General features: G+C 45.1%; 4 protein-coding genes across 4 annotated transcripts; 3 read left to right on the forward strand and 1 right to left on the reverse strand.

The window, feature by feature from the left end:
- Positions 1-619: 619 nt before the first annotated feature.
- Positions 620-1,261, forward strand: LOC127261070 (uncharacterized). Its single transcript, XM_051289234.1, has one exon. It carries the CDS (start codon positions 620-622, stop codon positions 1,259-1,261), a length of 642 nt encoding a protein of 213 aa, XP_051145191.1.
- Positions 1,262-8,255: 6,994 nt separating this feature from the next.
- LOC127261082 (uncharacterized) lies at positions 8,256-10,418 on the forward strand. The gene has a single exon (XM_051289257.1). The coding sequence runs from the start codon at positions 8,256-8,258 to the stop codon at positions 10,416-10,418; it is 2,163 nt and encodes a 720-aa protein (XP_051145214.1).
- On the forward strand, positions 10,415-12,061 carry LOC127261085 (uncharacterized). The gene has a single exon (XM_051289261.1). The coding sequence runs from the start codon at positions 10,415-10,417 to the stop codon at positions 12,059-12,061; it is 1,647 nt and encodes a 548-aa protein (XP_051145218.1).
- Positions 12,062-14,868: 2,807 nt separating this feature from the next.
- On the reverse strand, positions 14,869-16,589 carry LOC127261217 (uncharacterized). The gene is made up of 2 exons (XM_051289463.1): positions 15,718-16,589; positions 14,869-15,641 (listed from the first exon to the last, which is right to left on the reverse strand). Exons 1-2 carry the CDS (start codon positions 16,459-16,461, stop codon positions 14,895-14,897), a joined length of 1,491 nt encoding a protein of 496 aa, XP_051145420.1. The 5' UTR covers positions 16,462-16,589; the 3' UTR covers positions 14,869-14,894.
- Between the last annotated feature and the right edge of the window lie 1,146 nt (positions 16,590-17,735).

Raw genomic sequence — 17,735 nt, forward strand, 5'->3', positions numbered from 1 at the left:
ATGACCTCAAGATGAACCCGGGCAAATGTGCCTTCGGAGTACAAGCAGGAAATTTCTTGGGGTTCTTGGTGCATCAAAGGGGTATCGAGATTGATAAAAACAAGGCTAAGGCTGTCCAAGAGCTCGGGCCTCCTCGCAATATTAAGGAATTACAAAGCCTGATGGGAAAAATCAATTTCTTGAGGAGATTCATCGCCAACGCCGCTGGCAGGATGAAAGCTTTCTCTACATTATTGCGAGGGATGAAAGACGCATTCGAATGGGGAGATGCCCAACAGCAGGCCCTGGACCAGATCAAGCTGGCGTTAACATCTCCGCCGGTGTTGATGCCGCCGATCTGTGGAAAAGTACTGAAGGTGTATATAGCCGCAACAGACGATACGATGGGTTGTCTTCTAGCTCAGGATGATAACGAAGGTCGGGAACGTGTTGTTTATTATCTTAGCAAGACCCTAAATTAAGCTGAAACTCGGTATTCAGGCATTGCAAAGCTTTGTTTATCCTTATATAATGCCTGTACAAAATTAGAATATTACCTGCTGCCTGTCGAAACTATATGTAAAGTTGATCTCCGCCGCTATTTACTAAACATGCTAGTCCTTCAAGGCTGTTTGGTTAAATGGGCGTTAAAATTAACATCGTTTTCATTAACATATCAGCCCCTCAAGGCTGTCAAAGGACAGGCCATTGCCGATTTTTAGCCGAACATCCAGGGATGGTTCAGGCTACAGCGATAGATTATGTAGGGTTGGAACCCTGGACGGTAGCTTTCGACGGTTCTAGCACCATGGGGGCAGCCGGAGCAGGTGTGATAATCCATAACCTAGAAGGAGAGGTGTGGCGTTTCACGCACCAACTCCCGCAAGGCGTTACCAATAACCAGGCTGAATATGAAGCTTTACTGTTGGCTTTACGCTTCCCCGTGGCCCGAAAAGTCAGGAAGGTAGTCATCCGCGGGGATTCTCAATTAGTTGTCCGACAGGCCCTTAAAGAATTCAAGTGTACAGATCCGCAGCTTCAGATCCTTCTTCGCGAAGTCCATAGTCTTTTGCAGCAGCTTACAGACGTAGTGTTAGAAGATATACCCCGAGATGAAAATGCGGAAGCAAAAGACTTGGCACAGTGGGCGTCCGGTTTCAGAAGGGGACGCATGCCTCGGGAAGTCGAATGTTCACAGATCGATAGGCCAAGTCCGGATTGGCGAACTCCCTTGTTGGAAGGGCTAGCTGACCCCAGGAAGGCCACGACAAAGGCTGAGTGATACCAGCTCATGAAATACACTCAAATCGATGGAGAACTATATCGACGAAGGTTGGACGGGGCGCTGGCGCGCTGCTTAGGGTGCGAAGAAGCATGGAAGGTTATGGCGGAAATTCACAAGGGTATTGGAGACGCACATAGAGCTGGACCTACGATGAGATGGACGATACTTCGCTATGGCTATTTTTGGCCGCAGATATCGCAGGATTGCATCGATTACGCACGCGGATGCCCAGCCTGTCAACGCCATGGACCCCTCCGGCAGATCCCTGTGGAAGAACTCCATTCGATCGTTAAGCCCTGGCCTTTCTTTGGTTGGGCGATGGATATAATTGGAAAAATTCACCCCTCGTCTTCTAAGGGGCATTCGTTCATTCTTGTGGCCACCAACTACTTCACGAAATGGGCGGAGGCCATACCACTCGTCAAAGTGCAGCAAAGCCACATCATACGCTTCATCAGGGTAAATATTATCCACAGGTTCGGTATTCCCAAAACTATCACTACCGATCAAGGTACAACATTCATGGGGGCGAAAGTCAAAGCATTTATGGCTCAGTACGGAATTCAATTGCTCCATTCGTCTCCCTACTACCCGCAAGCTAACGGGCAGGCCGAGGCGACGAACAAGGAGTTAATTTCGATCGTCAGAAAGGCATTAGAAGATAACCTACGAAGTTGGCACGATACATTGGACGAAGCGCTCTGGGCATACCGGAACGCCAAATCATCGGTGACTGGTAGCACCCCCTACCGCCTGACTTACGGACATGAAGCTGTACTCCCGCTGGAAATTACGGTACCATCACTCCGGATTCTACAAGCAAACGGATTCACTATGGAGGAAAATGATCGAATGTTACTACAGGAGCTCGACGTTCTGCCCGAAGAAAGATTGCAAGCACTCGAACATATACGAAGTCAGAAGGAAAAAGCGGAAAGGGCCTTCCAGAGGCATGTTAAATCTCAGACCTTCCAAGAGGGTGATATGGTTTGGGAGGCCATTCTTCCATTTGGACCAAAGGATCCGAAATTCGGAAAATGGTCACCGTCGTGGAAAGGGCCGTTCATCGTATCGGCCAAGACAACTGGGGGAGCATACCGATTAATGGAACCCGAAGGGAAAGAGTCGAAAGTGGTCATTAACGGCAAATATCTTAAGCGGTTCTATCCATCCGTTTGGGATCTAGAATAGAAGGTGAATCCCTGATTAAAAAGATGGTTGATTCGTAGGCAAAACAGACCCTTCCACCATCCGTAGACCACTGTCACAAAGGCATACAAAAACAAAGGGGGAGGGACAGATTCAAGTTGAAAATTACACAAACATGAGCTAAATTACTGGCTTGCAGGGGAGTCGCCCGAATCTGCATTGTGCGGAATGCGAACATCAACGAGCCCAATACTCGCGGCAGATGCACTTGAGACTGGTGGATTAGACGCCGTCCCGGTGACATACGATACCCAGCTACAACGACCAGCATGGGAGGAAAGCGACCGGCGGGTTCTGAAGTCCTAGAGCGCAAAGAAGCCCATGAGACTGTCACACTCGGCCAGAGGAGACGCAACTCCTCTAAACCCCTCTCCACCCGTTGAAGGTTTTTCTCAAAAATAAGCCTTTTATCATAGAGCCCAGATAAAGGTTCATCCAACGCCCTTGCACGATCATACATCTCCATCCTACGGGTGGTCCTGGAAGCGAGACTTGCAGTTACCCGCGCTATTTCCGGCGGGATCTCTCTCAGACGTCCTTCTATCCTGCTTAATTCCGAACGTAAAGCTTTTTCCTCGGCGTAGAGACCTTCCACATATGCTTTTTCGTCTTCGGCATGCTGTTTTTCGGCTAGGAAACTTCGAGCGCAAGCCGCCTTCTCTGTCTCCGGGGCTGCTAACTCTTTGAGTTTGCTATCATTCATGCCGCGAACACTTTGCAGCGTCTTCAGGCGACCAGAAATCTTGCCCAGTGATCGGCAAGATCCTCCAGCTGTTGGCGACGCGGCAGGCCCAGCGACAACGGAGCAGCTGCTGTTAGAACGGATGCTTGCAGGTTGTCTAAGATGGCTGAGTCCTCCGGTAGAGCCGATTGATATCCACTAAAGGGATCTGGGCATTCAATATTGATTGGGGCAGAAGCTTCGGCAACAAGGTTTTGAGCGAAATACGCCTCTACATCGGCGGGAACAACCTTTAAGGCCAACGGAGTCGGAGAAAGAGACGGCAGGGCAAGCTCAAGCCGGGGGGAAGCTGGAGAGCGAACCCGGGCCGAATAAACTGACCCTCCCAGAGTAGTAACCCCTCGTGGGACCTGCATACGTTCATCCAATTAGGAGCCGAGCTTAGAAATTAATCAAGATCGGCCGATAGACTCATACCGGGAAAGATGGCGAGGGAGAAGCTGATCTTTCAGGCGACTTGGCGACAGTCTCGAAACCTGTCCCCGCGTGCAGAACCTGCCAAGAAAAGTCATCAGAAATACATTCTTGCGGAGAAAGGGAAAAGTAATGTATACATGATCTAGAGATGTCCAGGAAGGAGAATCTTCGGTGGGAACAACAGAAGATACGAGAGCAGTTCTCTTGGGAAGAGTCTGCGAAAAGAACAGAGAATTATAAAGTTCCTGTCTCATTGAAAGGAAAATCGCCTTTCGAAATACCTGAAGAGGTGGCGATGGAGCTGGCCGTTTGGCAGGGCGCTTCGGCCGTGGTTGGTCATGGCGGGTTTCGATATCAGTCTTCGAGAACGGCGAATGGCCAAAAGTGGCATGGATAGGGCATCCATCGCGGGAGATGTACCTACGGTCAAAGGAAAAGATCGGTTATTACTCGCTTTCGAGTTATGCGAGAGTAAATAAATGACGTACCTGTGGCTGAAGATATTAAAACCTCCTCCACCTCATCAGAAGCTGCAGCGGGAGGATCCTCGCCACCCGCATGCTGATTATCCGGATCGGTCAAGGACTGCTGAAGAGCCGCCGCGTTCGAGTGGACCAAAAACTCAGCCCACCAGTCATCAAAGGAAGGCAGTGTGTTCGGATTAAAAGCATGGGGCGAGTGTGGAAGTTCTTCTATATCGCGGATGTAAGTATGCCAGTCATCAAGTAGAGACGACCCCAACGCCTGACCCGCAGAGAGAGGGGGCGGTAAAAGAAAACCAAACAAGGGAATTGCCTGGACCAGGCCGAACTGGCGTGCGCAATACTGGGGTTGATAAACTTCTCCTAGTAGGGTATATCGAGAGGCTACCGATAACCCCCCAACTAAGATGCGAGCAGTAAGACATTTGTTCCAACTCACGGAGGTGTCACGAGATGAGAAAAAACCTGATAAAGGGCTAAAATCGGCCGGAGGCCGATTAGTCTCATGCAAAAGGGAGTGAGTGAGCGAATGAAGATCACCTGGAAAAGGGGGGCACGATGCCAGGTGAAGACCTAAAGGTACGAACGGCGGAGAAGGAAGTTCAGGACGCGGGCTGATCAAATGTGGGAAATATAGCCGCGCCTATAATTCAAGAAACCATAGAGGACCCGCTCCGATTGGTTCACGGGAAGAAGATACAGAGAGTTTTTCCAAGAACTCGTTTATTCCACGGTACAACAGACCCAAAAAATACGAAGCCAAGTCTATCTCCGCCCCAGACACGAGTACATGTACAATCGGTTCCACCTCCCTAACAAACCCCTTCGATGCACAACAAACAAAATACTTGCTCAACCAAAACATAAGGAAAGCATTGTGTTCCGGAGATTCGACGGGGCCGGAAAGCATATTTGATGCAATGAATTGAACCACGGTGGTGTTACTGTCATAAGTAACGGAAATGAACAATCGGTCGGAATTGTACGAGGGAGATAAAGGAGGTTCTATTCCTTTCGATGGAAGGCCCAGGATGGCAACTACATCCAATACAGTCGGGGCCACAATCCCGAAAGGGAGCACGAATGCATTTATACTAGGGCTCCAAAAGCACAAAAGGGATTTGATTATATGATGCTCGCTAGGGACAAAATTAGTACCTACCAACGCATATATCGAATGCCCCAGGATTGCCATTGTGCCCCATACAGATCATCTAGCCTATCTCTCCACGATTTGAACTCAGAAACACTACTAGGAAGTCGGAAAATACGGGAAGGAAAAACAGCAAGGTTGAACCAAGATTGGGCTAGAAAAAGCTTACCCCCGCCGAGGGCGTCGAAAGAACCTTCCGGCAGTTTGTCTCGATCTTTCGCAAAAGGCGCGAGTCCAAATCGAGTACCGCCGGCCGACAGGGGAACTCTCTCGGAGCGTGTCGGAAGGTGACGGCCGGACTGAACACCCAGCTTCGATCTAGACATCGGAACTCCCCCCGTGGTGAAAAGACCGTGGGCAAACCTCGCTAGCGTCCCTATGCTCGCCGGTCACCGAAACCAGTGAGAAGGCCGTCCGGTAGCATCGTCAGGAGAGGACCACGCCTTACCGTGAGAAGTCAGAAGGAAGCGCCGAGGCTCGGGGGTCACCATGGGAAATCGGAAGAAATCTCTGGCGAGAGACGAAGGGAGGAGCTTGGAGAATCAGGGTTTCTTTCGCGAGTGAAGAGAGAGGGAGAGAAAGTAAAAGAGTGAAGTGTTTGGAGCAATGCCAAGAAGATGGAACAACACGCGCGAACCAAGATTCAGGAGGTTACAAAACTATCTGGAGACCAAATTAATTTTTACCCAGATAGTTTTGTGGGGGGCATTTGTACACTCCAAAATTTGACCGAAGGGCCAGCCCAAGCGGGAGTCCGACCTTGGGAGAAACACGGCCCACAAGAAGGCCCAAATCAGTGGGATATTTGGTCAAAGGAGAAACGGATAAAGCATAATTTGAAAGTGAGAATAATTTGGGGGAAGTTGGAGAAAAATAAGGGAGTAAACTTTATCCGAACAAGGTTTAGAGAATAAAAGGGAAAAGAAGACGCCGGAACAAAAAATCACCTTCTTCTGCATTAATTTTTTTTCCTTTCTGCAATTTAATTTCCTGCATTACTTTCAGACTTCTACAGTTTTTTCCCGTTAATTCCAACTTAATTTTTAGCATTCATTCCAATTTTACCTTCTTTCTTCGTTAATTTTTCGGTTATTGCGAGATAACCCGGATCCTTTCTTGAGGAGGCCGGGGAACCCTACGATTAAATCAATTCCGACAGGCTTTTCCGATTAAGCCGTCGGTGGCGATTTTTTTACAACAACAATTAGTTTAATAAAATTATTGAATAATAGAATTTAGATTTTACTTGAATATTAATTATTACTTATTCTGACACACATCAAAGGAAAAGTATTTTTAGGATTTTTTAGGGGTTTTAGGGTTAAAATATAACAAATGTTAGTTTTTAGGGTTAAAATATAGAAAAACTAATATTTTTTCGTTGTAATATAGGTGATTTTCTAGTAATATAATGTTGCTGTTTTTTTTTTTTTTTTTTTATATTTGGGTATTTTAAGTTTAAAAATGAAAACCTGTGATGTGTTTTTATTACGTTATACATGTGAATGATTTATGTATAATGTGTGCTATTTATCATTTTATACGAAATACAGTATTTTTTATTAAAAAATTTATAATAGATGGTACTTATTTTACTAACATACGCAAAATTAGCAGTAGGGTTAGTGTTATCAATGCATTAATATTAAATATGATATTATTATCTTAATAAAACTATAAAAAATTATATAAATACAATCATTACTTTTACTGATGCACTGGAAGATTATTTATTTTTTTATTATATATGTAGACACTAAAAATATATGTCTAAAATCAATTAAATATCATGTATTTTGGAAGAAAATAAAATTCCAATAAAATAAATATATGGTATTTAATTATGCACATATGTTAATTTTTTTGTACAATAAATATCAACCATTAATGCAAAATCTGCTTAAAATGGAAGATATCGTACAAATATTACGTGCATAAATAGAGCCATAATAAATTTGGCAGCAAAATAAATTAATCTTGTCAATAAAGGAAGTATATAAATTAATATCTTCCAAACAAGGCAATGATATAAAGATCTTGTCAATAAAGGAAGTATATAAATTAATATCTTCCAAAAAAGGCAATGATATAAAGATTTTGACGAGAAAGGAAGGTGCATAATCAAATCCGTCAAAAATGGAAAACGGCATCCGAGGGAAAAGGAAAGATTATAAAATCTTTCCATCCACGTAGCACCATCCGAAAAGGAAGCCAATGCCACCCTCCCCTATAAATAGGAGCCTTGGCCAATTCATTTAGACACCGAAGTTCATTTGAAGACTCGCGCAAGGGTAAGTCTCTCTAGACTCTCTGCAATGTTCTTCATTGTTCTTCGTGTCCTTCGAAGCGTTCTTCGTCGAAAAGTCACCTATTTGGACAAATGATCCAATATTGGTTGACGAATCGATGAAGTTAACGTTCTTCGTCGTATGTCCGAGCCGGATGAAGGATCAAATCTCTCAAAGCCATCGAGGAATCCATCAAAGCCAAGGAAGAGCCTCCAAAGTCGCTCCCAAAGCTTGAAGATGTTCGTCGCGTTCTTCATAAAAGGCGCAAACCAGGCCCTCTTCGATCCAAAAGTCAAAGGGACACGCCGCCAAAAGCGTTATGGAGCACTAAATCCCTCCCTCAAAGATCAAATTCCGTCGGATCATCCAAAGGAGGCATCGATCCAAAGTCGACGATCAAAGTCGCCAACACGGATACCAAAGTTTCCTAAAAACCGACGAAGTCAAACCGAAGACCAAAATCCCTTCGGATCAAAGAAGCCACCCAAATCCAAATTGGAAAAATGGATCGACCCGAAGAGAGAATCAAAGGATCCGAATAGAGAATAGGACCCGCATTAAATTTAAATACAAATATAATTTGTACAAATTTTGTGTTTATAAAAATATAACACAATTTTTTTTGTCTACAGATTTTTGGCACGCCCAGTGGGACGACTCTACCTTTCATCTCTCTTTCCGTCGAATTCTCAAAAGATCAATGGCTTCCTACAAAATCAAGACTTCCAATGCCGTGTCGAAAGCTACTGCTCTAGCCGCCACCGCCAAAGGAGTCGCTGCTACTACATCAAGAACCTCAAGTGCTTCAATGAATGCTGGAGTGATGACACGAAATATGGCTAAAAGAGTACTGTCATTTTCCGAGGATGCCCATCCGAAAATCACAGAGCAAAACTCACTCTATGAGGAGGACGAAAGCTTCAAGAGTACCTCCGCACCGGGCACCCCTCAAGAAGTTGCAACTCATTCGACTGCATCGAGTTATGCCCCAGTGATGACCACGAACGCCTCAAACTTAGAAGACCAACTTGTTGCACTGGCCAAAGTTGTTGAAGGGATGTCTCAACACATGCAGCAACAAGACAATGTCATCGCAAAACTACTTGCAAAATTGGACAAGCCGGAACCAACCAACCAGAATGCTTCGGAGGCCCAAAATGAAGCAGAAACATCCATGGATCAACGCCACGGTAAAGAAAAAATGGCGGGACTAATGCCGTTTCAAGCATCATCTGACTCTTTCATCCATCTATCCCAACTTGACGAGTATATCAAAGGAGCTCTCAAAAGGGAGTTTGAAGGAAGTTCAAGGCCAACAAATATGTATGCCAAGCCTTACACTTCAAGGATCGACGCCCTCAAGATGCCGTTGGGATATCAACCACCAAAGTTCCAACAATTTGATGGCAAAGGCAACCCAAAACAGCATGTGGCACACTTCATGGAAACATGCAACAACGCTGGGACATACGGCGATCTCTTGGTAAAGCAGTTCGTACGGTCATTAAAAGGCAACGCCTTCGACTGGTATATCGACCTGGAGGCTGGTTCCATCGACAGTTGGGAGCAGTTGGAGTACGAGTTCTTGAACCGGTTCTACAGCACAAAAAGGACCGTCAGTATGACAGAACTCACCAATACTCGTCAATGGAAAGATGAACCAGCAATCGACTACATCAACCGCTGGAGGAGTTTGAGCTTGAACTGCAAAGACCGGTTGTCTGAGGCCTCCGGTATAGAGATGTGCGTCCAAGGAATGCACTGGGGGTTGAAATACATCCTGCAAGGGATCCGACCCCACACTTTCGAAGAACTTGCTACCCGCGCTCATGACATGGAGTTAAGTATGGCTTCAAGCGGGATGCACGGACCACCAGTTCAAGAATCTTCAAAAGCAAAAAGATACGAAAGATATGATGCCGCAAAGAAGGGGAACAACGCCCCTATCAAGTCTTTTGGAAAAGAAGCCTTGGCCATAAAAGCGACGACCAAAGCACCTATGAAGATCCAAAGTAAAGAAAAGGAAGTTGCAAGGAAAAGACAATCAACTCAGAGAGAAAGACCGCCAAGGCCAACCCTTAAAGAGTTGCAATCCAAAACTTATCCTTTCCTGGATTCTGACGTCTCGGGAATCTTTGACGATCTACTCAGAGAAAACCTCATTGAACTTCCGAATTCAAAAAGACCGGAGGAAGCTGGAAAGGTTGATGACCCAAGATATTGCAAATACCATCGTGTCGTAGGACATCCCATCCATAACTGTTTCATCTTTAAAGACAAAGTCATGGAGTTGGCTCATGAAGGAAAGATCACCCTTGAAGACGATTCTGTTTCTGTTAATGTCACTTCAATCACGTTCGGGTCTCTCGAAGTTGACATAAAAGACAAAGAATCATATTGTCTCACTACCGAGAAAGGTGGCAAGGCGATCAGAGACAAATCGAGTGAAGAATGTGCCACGATAACTTTCACTGATGAAGATTTGGTGTTAGGATCCAAACCCCATAATCGTCCATTACTGGTCGTGGGTTATATCCATGAACAAAGGATTAACCGGATATTCTTAGACGGAGGAGCTGCAGTCAATGTCCTTCCTCTATACACATTGCAAAAATTGGGAATACCAGTAGATCAGTTGTTCGAGAGTCGTATGACAATACATGGATACAATCAAGAGGGGCAAAGAGCACTTGGCACCATAAGATTGAGACTCTTAATCGATGAAATGGAAACTAACCCTTTGTTCTACGTGATAGACGCAAAGACATCTTTCAACGTTCTTTTGGGAAGACCATGGATACATGAGAATGGTGTAGTTCCATCAAGTGGCACCAATGCTTCAAATACACTCAAAATGGAATGACAAAGAAAGTTCTTGGAGACACAAAGCCATATGAAGAAGCCGAGTCACACTTTGCGGACGCCAAATATTTCTCTACAGAAGCAAAAAAATCCAAGGTACATGAAGATGTCAAAGCACCACAACCAAACTTGGGGGCAAACTTAAGAGATAAAGAAAAAACACCTGCCTCAGGTTCTGCAGACTCATTAATTGAGCCTCTGAAAGATTTGACTCTTCCGAAGACCCCACTCAACCCAATCTCCCCATCACAGACAAGGAATGGAAAAGAAGAAAAAATAGAGGCTATGCGATTGCAAAAGGACAAAAGCTTTGGCCCAAAAGCCTACAAACTTCTCACAAAAGCTGGATATAATCCAAATGAGGAATCACTGCTGGGAAGGTTACCACCACAGACAACCCAAGGTTCGAGGGCTGGTCTTGGGTACATGCCACAAGCTCCCGTACGCATCGCTATCAAAAGGGCTGCAAATCATCATATCACCGAAAGCGAGACATTGTCTTCCAATTCACCTCAAAAGGGGAAGAATGCAAGAGTATCGGTTTTCGAGAGGCTAAAACCTTCTGTCTTCACAAGGTTAGGACCAAAGATCAATAAAGAGAAAAACAAGACGAATTCCACATCAACAAAATATGTGGAGATGGATGAAGAAATCAAGAGCCGCTTTCCATCCCGCATGACGCGTCAAACAAAAATGACGATACATTGCGGTAAAGTTTTAAAGGCTAAATGGCAAACCGTTGTCTTCACCAAACCCAAAGAAGATAATGAAGAAAGTGTTGCATCATCCTGCTACATCACTGAAGGGGGAGAAGAAACAATGATTGAAGAAGATGCAGGAAATGCACCCGCCGCGCTTGAAGAAGGGATCAAAGCTGCAGTGGACGAGTTAGAAGAAGTCAACTTGGGAAATGAAGATCACCCAAGACCTGTCTATGTCAACAAAGAGCTGGGTGAGGATGATATGAATGCCTACATCCGACTTCTCAACGAATTCCAAGATGTCTTCGCTTGGTCATATAAAGAAATGCCCGGCTTAGACCCGAAAGTTGCGGTCCACCATCTAGGTGTGAAGAAAGGAGCTCGCTCTGTGAAGCAAGCGCAACGAAGATTCCGTCCTGAACTCATCCCTCAAATTGAAAATGAAGTCAACAAACTCATTGAAGTGGGGTTCATCCGGGAAGTCAAATACCCCCAATGGATTTCCAACATCGTGCCTGTAAAGAAAAAGAATGGACAAATCCGAGTTTGTGTGGATTTCCGAGATTTAAACGAAGCATGCCCAAAAGATGATTTTCCTTTACCCATAACTGAATTGATGATTGATGCAACGACAGGACATGAAGCGCTTTCTTTTATGGATGGATCATCTGGATATAACCAAATTCGTATGGCACCTGAAGACGAAGAGTTAACCGCCTTTCGTACACCGAAAGGTATCTACTGTTACAAAGTTATGCCTTTCGGATTGAAAAATGCTGGGGCAACCTACCAAAGAGCAATGCAAAAGATCTTTGATGACATGCTACACAAAAATGTAGAGTGCTATGTTGACGACTTGGTTGTCAAATCCAAGAGAAAAGAAGATCACCTGCAAGACTTAAGAAAGGTTTTTGAAAGGTTGAGGCGCTACCAATTAAAATGAATCCTCTCAAGTGCGCTTTTGGAGTCACCTCCGGAAAATTCCTCGGATTCATTGTCCATAGTCGTGGAATTGAGATTGAACAGGCAAAGATAGATGCCATCACAAAAATGCCTGAGCCTCGTAACATCCACGAGCTAAAAAGCTTACAAGGAAAATTAGCATATATAAGAAGATTTATCTCTAACCTCGCTGGACGATGTCAACCTTTCAGCCGAATCATGAAGAAGGGAGTGCCTTTCCATTGGGATGAAGCATGCAAGAAGGCATTCCAAAGTATCAAAGACTACTTGACAAAGCCACCAGTGCTGACAGCCCCAATTCCTGGACATCCGTTGACGCTTTACATCGCTGCACAAGAGCGTTCAGTTGGAGCCTTGTTAGCACAGGAAGCCAATAAAGGGAAAGAAAATGCCCTTTACTACCTCAGCAGAATGATGACACCAAATGAACTAAACTATTCACCGGTGGAAAAGATATGCTTGGCGCTCATCTTCGCCATAAAAAAGTTGAAGCATTACTTCCAAGCGCACACTATCCGGTTGGTGTCCAAAGCAAATCCCTTGAAATATGTCATGTCAAAGCCTGTCCTTTCTGATCGACTCGCGAGGTGGTACCTGCAGCTGCAACAATTCGAAATCATATATGTACCACAGAAAGCTGTAAAAGGACAAATATTGGCTGACTTCCTTGCTGATCATCCCATCCCTGCTGAGTGGGAGTTGTCTGACGACTTCCCTGATGAAGACGCGTTTTTTCTCGAAATCACCCCACCATGGAAAATGTATTTTGACGGCTCATCACACAAAAATGGAGCTGGAGCCGGAGTAATATTTGTCACATCACAAGGAGAAGTCCTTCCATACTCTTTTGCCTTAAAAGAAAAGTGTTCAAATAATGTGGCTGAGTATCAAGCACTCATCCTCGGCCTAAAAATGGCGGTAGATATCAAGCAACGCCAACTTCAAGTATACGGGGATTCCAAGCTGGTTGTAAATCAAATCACTGGAGAGTTTGAAGTGAAGAAACCAGAACTAATGCCTTACTTAAAGTATGCTAAGGCACTCATTGAGTTGCTCGGGGATGTCTCTATTGAATATGTCCCAAGGAAAGAGAATGGGCAAGCTGACGCTCTGGCTAAATTGGCATCGACTCTATCCATCCCGGATCAACAGGTGTATATTCCGATACGCAAAGTTTGGGTGGATTCCTGCAAGTATGAAGAAGAAGAATGTGTTGAAAAAGAAGTAAATCACCTCATCGAGGTGTTTGAAATTGAAGAAGAAGAAGAAGATTGGCGGCAACCAATATTAGATTTCTTAAAATATGACAAGCTCCCGAGTGACCCGCGCAGACGAGCAGATATCCGAAGAAGAGCTGCACGCTACGCCTACTTCAACGGCATACTCTATCGTCGGTCGTTCGAGAACATGTTCCTTCGATGCCTCGGCAATCATCAAGCCAAACAAGCTATGGAGGAAACTCATGCCGGAATCTGTGGAGCTCATCAAGCTGGCCCAAAGTTACACTTCCGAATAAAGAGGATGGGGTATTATTGGCCAACCATGGTTAAAGACTGTATAGAATTCGCACGGAGCTGCCAACCGTGTCAATTCCATGCTAACTTTATCAATCAACCACCGGAACCATTGCACCCAACTATTGCTTCGTGGCCATTCGATACCTGGGGCATGGACGTTGTAGGACCACTCACAAAGTCGTCCGCTGGACATCTCTATATCTTGGCCGCAACAGACTACTTCTCCAAATGGGCAGAAGCAGTTCCTTTGAAAGAAGTCAAAAAGGAGACGGTAGCTGACTTCATACGAGTCAACATCATTTACCGTTATGGAGTTCCTCGGTGTATCATCACTGATAATGGAAGATCTTTTGCCAATACTCACATCGACAAGCTTTGTGAAAAGTTTGGCTTTCAACAAAAGAAGTCCTCAATGTATTATGCACCGGCAAATGGACTCGCAGAGGCATTCAATAAAACACTTTGTAACTTGCTGAAAAAGGTTGTCTCCAAATCAAAAAGAGATTGGCATGACCGCATTGGTGAAGCTTTGTGGGCCTATCGTACTACATTCCGCACTCCAACACAAGCGACACCATACTCACTTGTATATGGGGTCGAAGCTGTCCTCCCATTGGAAAGACAAATTCCTTCACTAAGGATCGCTCTCCAGGAAGAATTGACGACCGAAGAAAATGTCAGATTAAGACTCGAAGAGCTAGAGGCTCTCGACGAGAAAAGACTACAAGCTCAACAAAGACTGGAGTGTTATCAAGCACGATTGTCTCGAGCTTACAATAAAAAAGTCAAATCACGATCCTTTCAAATCGGGGACTTGGTTCTTGCTGTGAGAAGGCCCATTGTGATCAACTTTCGTTCGGGAAATAAATTTTTATCCAAGTGGGATGGACCCTACGTCGTCACTCAGGTTTACACGAATGGTGCATACAAGTTGACATCTCAAGACGGACTCCGGATAGGGCCAATCAACGGGAGGTTCCTCAAAAGATATTATGCGTGAGACCTTCAAATCAAATCAAGACTCCTTAGCATGAGGATAAACTGCAAAATAACAATAAAAGCAAATTCAAGTTGCTTTGAACTACGTTATGACTTGATCCCTTTACCGGGTACGTAGGCAGCTTGAGATATACCTTCAAGTTCAGTCAAATAAATAAAGAAATAAATAAATAAGTGATAAAGGATTTGGGTAAAAAAAAAAAAAATGCTCAAAAAAAATATATATATAAAAAAAAAAAAAGAAGAGAGAATTTAAATTTATTGATTGGCAATCAAAATGAAGAGTACAAATTGATCTTAAACATTAAGATTATACAACTCTTCTTTGCTAATATCCAACAACTCTTCTAAGCTTTTTAAGTATTCTTCGTCTTGCGCGGGGACATTCTCTACAGCGGCGAGTTCATCCTTGACTTCAGCAATTTGAATGGTGATATTCTCATTAACTCCTTGACGTCGCTTAATAAGGGAAATATTCTCTCTTTTTTGCTCTTGTAAAGAGCGAAGCTTCACGTCAATATTCTCCACACACCCCTCTAACTCCTTAATAGCTTCGCACTCCTCAACATGCCTCGTCTCAAGGTGCGACAGTCGATCTTTGATCTCGGAAATCTGTTGGTTACGAGCCGCTAAGGATACGGCGTCGATCGAGTCAGAACATGCCTCATCAAAAGATGCAGCGTCATCAAAAAGGGCCTTGACTCGGTCCTCAATATGAGAAATGTCAGAATACTGAAAGCTTTTCATTGATTGGAGCACTACATCAACCTCGTCCTTAATCGAGGAAAGCAAACGAGCTGGTGTCCTCAAAAGCTTACCCCGAAGATCCGACCATACTTTTCCTATATATTCGCGTTGGATCTCTTTCACAAAATTCGCGCCACAGAATTCTGAAACCGCGGGCACAACGGAATGAACAACTATTGGCTTGGTTGGAGCATCCTTTACTTGCTTATTGCAAACACCTCTGCTTTCTCCAATCACCTCAACAATAGAATCTCGGCTCGCCATCTTTTCATCCATACTCGGGATTCTTTGCTCCAACTGAAAAAGGGGATAAAAAAAAAACGGATCATGTCAAAAAAAAAAAAAAAAGAGAAAAAAGAGAGATAGAAGTTACCTCTCTCGCGAAATTGCTCGAAGAATGGTGTCGGCTCGAACGAGGACTTGACGGGTTGATGATATGAGGATCTCGACGAGCTCGCTTCCAATGAACATCATGCTCACTACTGCTTCGTTCAGAGACCGAGGGTACCGTCCGCTTTGAAGAACCGACATTGTGAGTACTTGAATTTCCATTGTTCCTCTCAGGAACACCCGAGATAAGTAGCGGCATTTTTCGAGCTTTATCCGATGGCTTGGTCTGATCGGTGGTCTTTTGTACCGGCGGGATATACTTATCCAAGAAAGACCCGCAAACTTGAGTCCACCACTTCTTGTATACGTCGGAAGAAAATCCCCTCGGAATCGCAGGAATGCGTGGAAGAATAACTTCGGCTGAAGATTTCAAGTAAGTACTTTGGTGCCAATGTTGATAGCCTTCCTCAAAAGCGCAGCAACGGACGTCTTTCAAAAGAACTCCGGGAATCTCTTGGAAAAAACCAAATTGACGGCAAAAACGGTGGGGACTATACGGCTCCACGAAGCATCGAAATCCATCCCGCAAAGTCAGAAAACAAGAGCGAATGGAGATGAAGTATTCTTGCTCGTAGTCTTCGCGCTTCCCGTCATCAACAAACCGTACGTCGAAATCTTTCGTGATCATGGTGCAAGCCCAACGAAAGTAGTCACCGCGTAAAATCTTTCGGCATGCAACATCTGCTCTATACGCACGAGCACTAACAGCCCCGGAGTGCTTCACCATCCCCGGACCACGGATTCCCTTCCATACGCCGTAGTGGGTCTGAAAATACTCAGCGATCCATCCGGTCAAAAAGTGGAGAGGAATTGTCGACCGAACTTTCCCAGGACATGATGAATCCGCGATCTGGTTTAGCCCCTTATAAATACTGGTTAAGACTGGAATGGCCAAGCTTACTGGAAATCCCGACGCTAGGACACTTGCCATCTTGAAAGTCGAAGGACGTATCAAACCAACATCGTCGAGCGGAAGCACAAAGATGCAAAGCCAACAAGAAAGGAACGCTGCGAGAAAAGTCTCCTCAAGGTGCTCCCGTCCAACTTTGAGTTTGGCAAAAGATGACTCCTGCGCCTTCGACCATGGCTCGTGGGCACCAATCTCTCCGGTAGGATTGTAAGTCGCATCAGGCCGAGAAGAACGAGTAGACTCCTTGCCACGACGAATTTGAGGACGCTCGTATTTGACGGTCTTTTCGCACCAAAAAGAAATCCAGTCGGTTGTGCGGACGCCACGTCGACCTTTGTCACGACTCCGAATAAGGTGATAGGCATGCAACAGGTATCGGCACGAACGGGGAACCAGCTTCCTATCCTCTTTACTGCCATATAGCTCCTTTGCGCTTGGTACCACCTCTTCGTAAAATGAGCCGAGTATGGGGAGGCCCGCCAAGGACGCCAAGTCACGGAGAGAGATCGACACTTCACCGGCGGCAGTCAAAAGGGTGTTGGTTTTGGGACACCACGCCTCGCAAACGGCCTTGACGATCTCCGGAGAATAGTCGTAGGAGAACAAGGAAGCATAGACCGCATCGTAAATGCATCCTCTCTTTAGTGGAATCTCGCATCGATCCAGCACATCCTCCGCCCATTCCCAATAGCCGGCCACGTACGAAAAGTTGCCATCAAAAGAAGGAAGACCATTCCAAACGCACGCCCCATCCATGATCCGCCGCCCCAAGGTTGGAAGTGGAAGAACATCGTTTGACACGTGTTGATGAAGTGAGGATTGCAAGGTATGCTTTCCGCCAGCGACATTCCGAGACCACGTCTTTGGGAAATTTGGGACCTCCAAGCGAGGGCGAGCAGCTCCGCGTCCTATGAGTGGTGGATGCACCAATAGACGAGTCGCCTTGTCCAGCGGTTGACCTTCAAACTCGCAAATCACCAACTCGGCGTTTCCAGAGGGGGAGGAGACATCCTTGAAGTAAGCCATCTCGTCTACAAAAAAAATATATATAAGCAAAGATCAAAAGATAAAAAAAAAAAAAAAAAAAAAAA

Source organism: Andrographis paniculata, unplaced genomic scaffold, assembly GCF_009805555.1.
Source record: "Andrographis paniculata isolate CXL003 unplaced genomic scaffold, ASM980555v1 Contig62END, whole genome shotgun sequence".
In the NCBI taxonomy this organism is placed as follows: Eukaryota; Viridiplantae; Streptophyta; class Magnoliopsida; order Lamiales; family Acanthaceae; genus Andrographis; species Andrographis paniculata.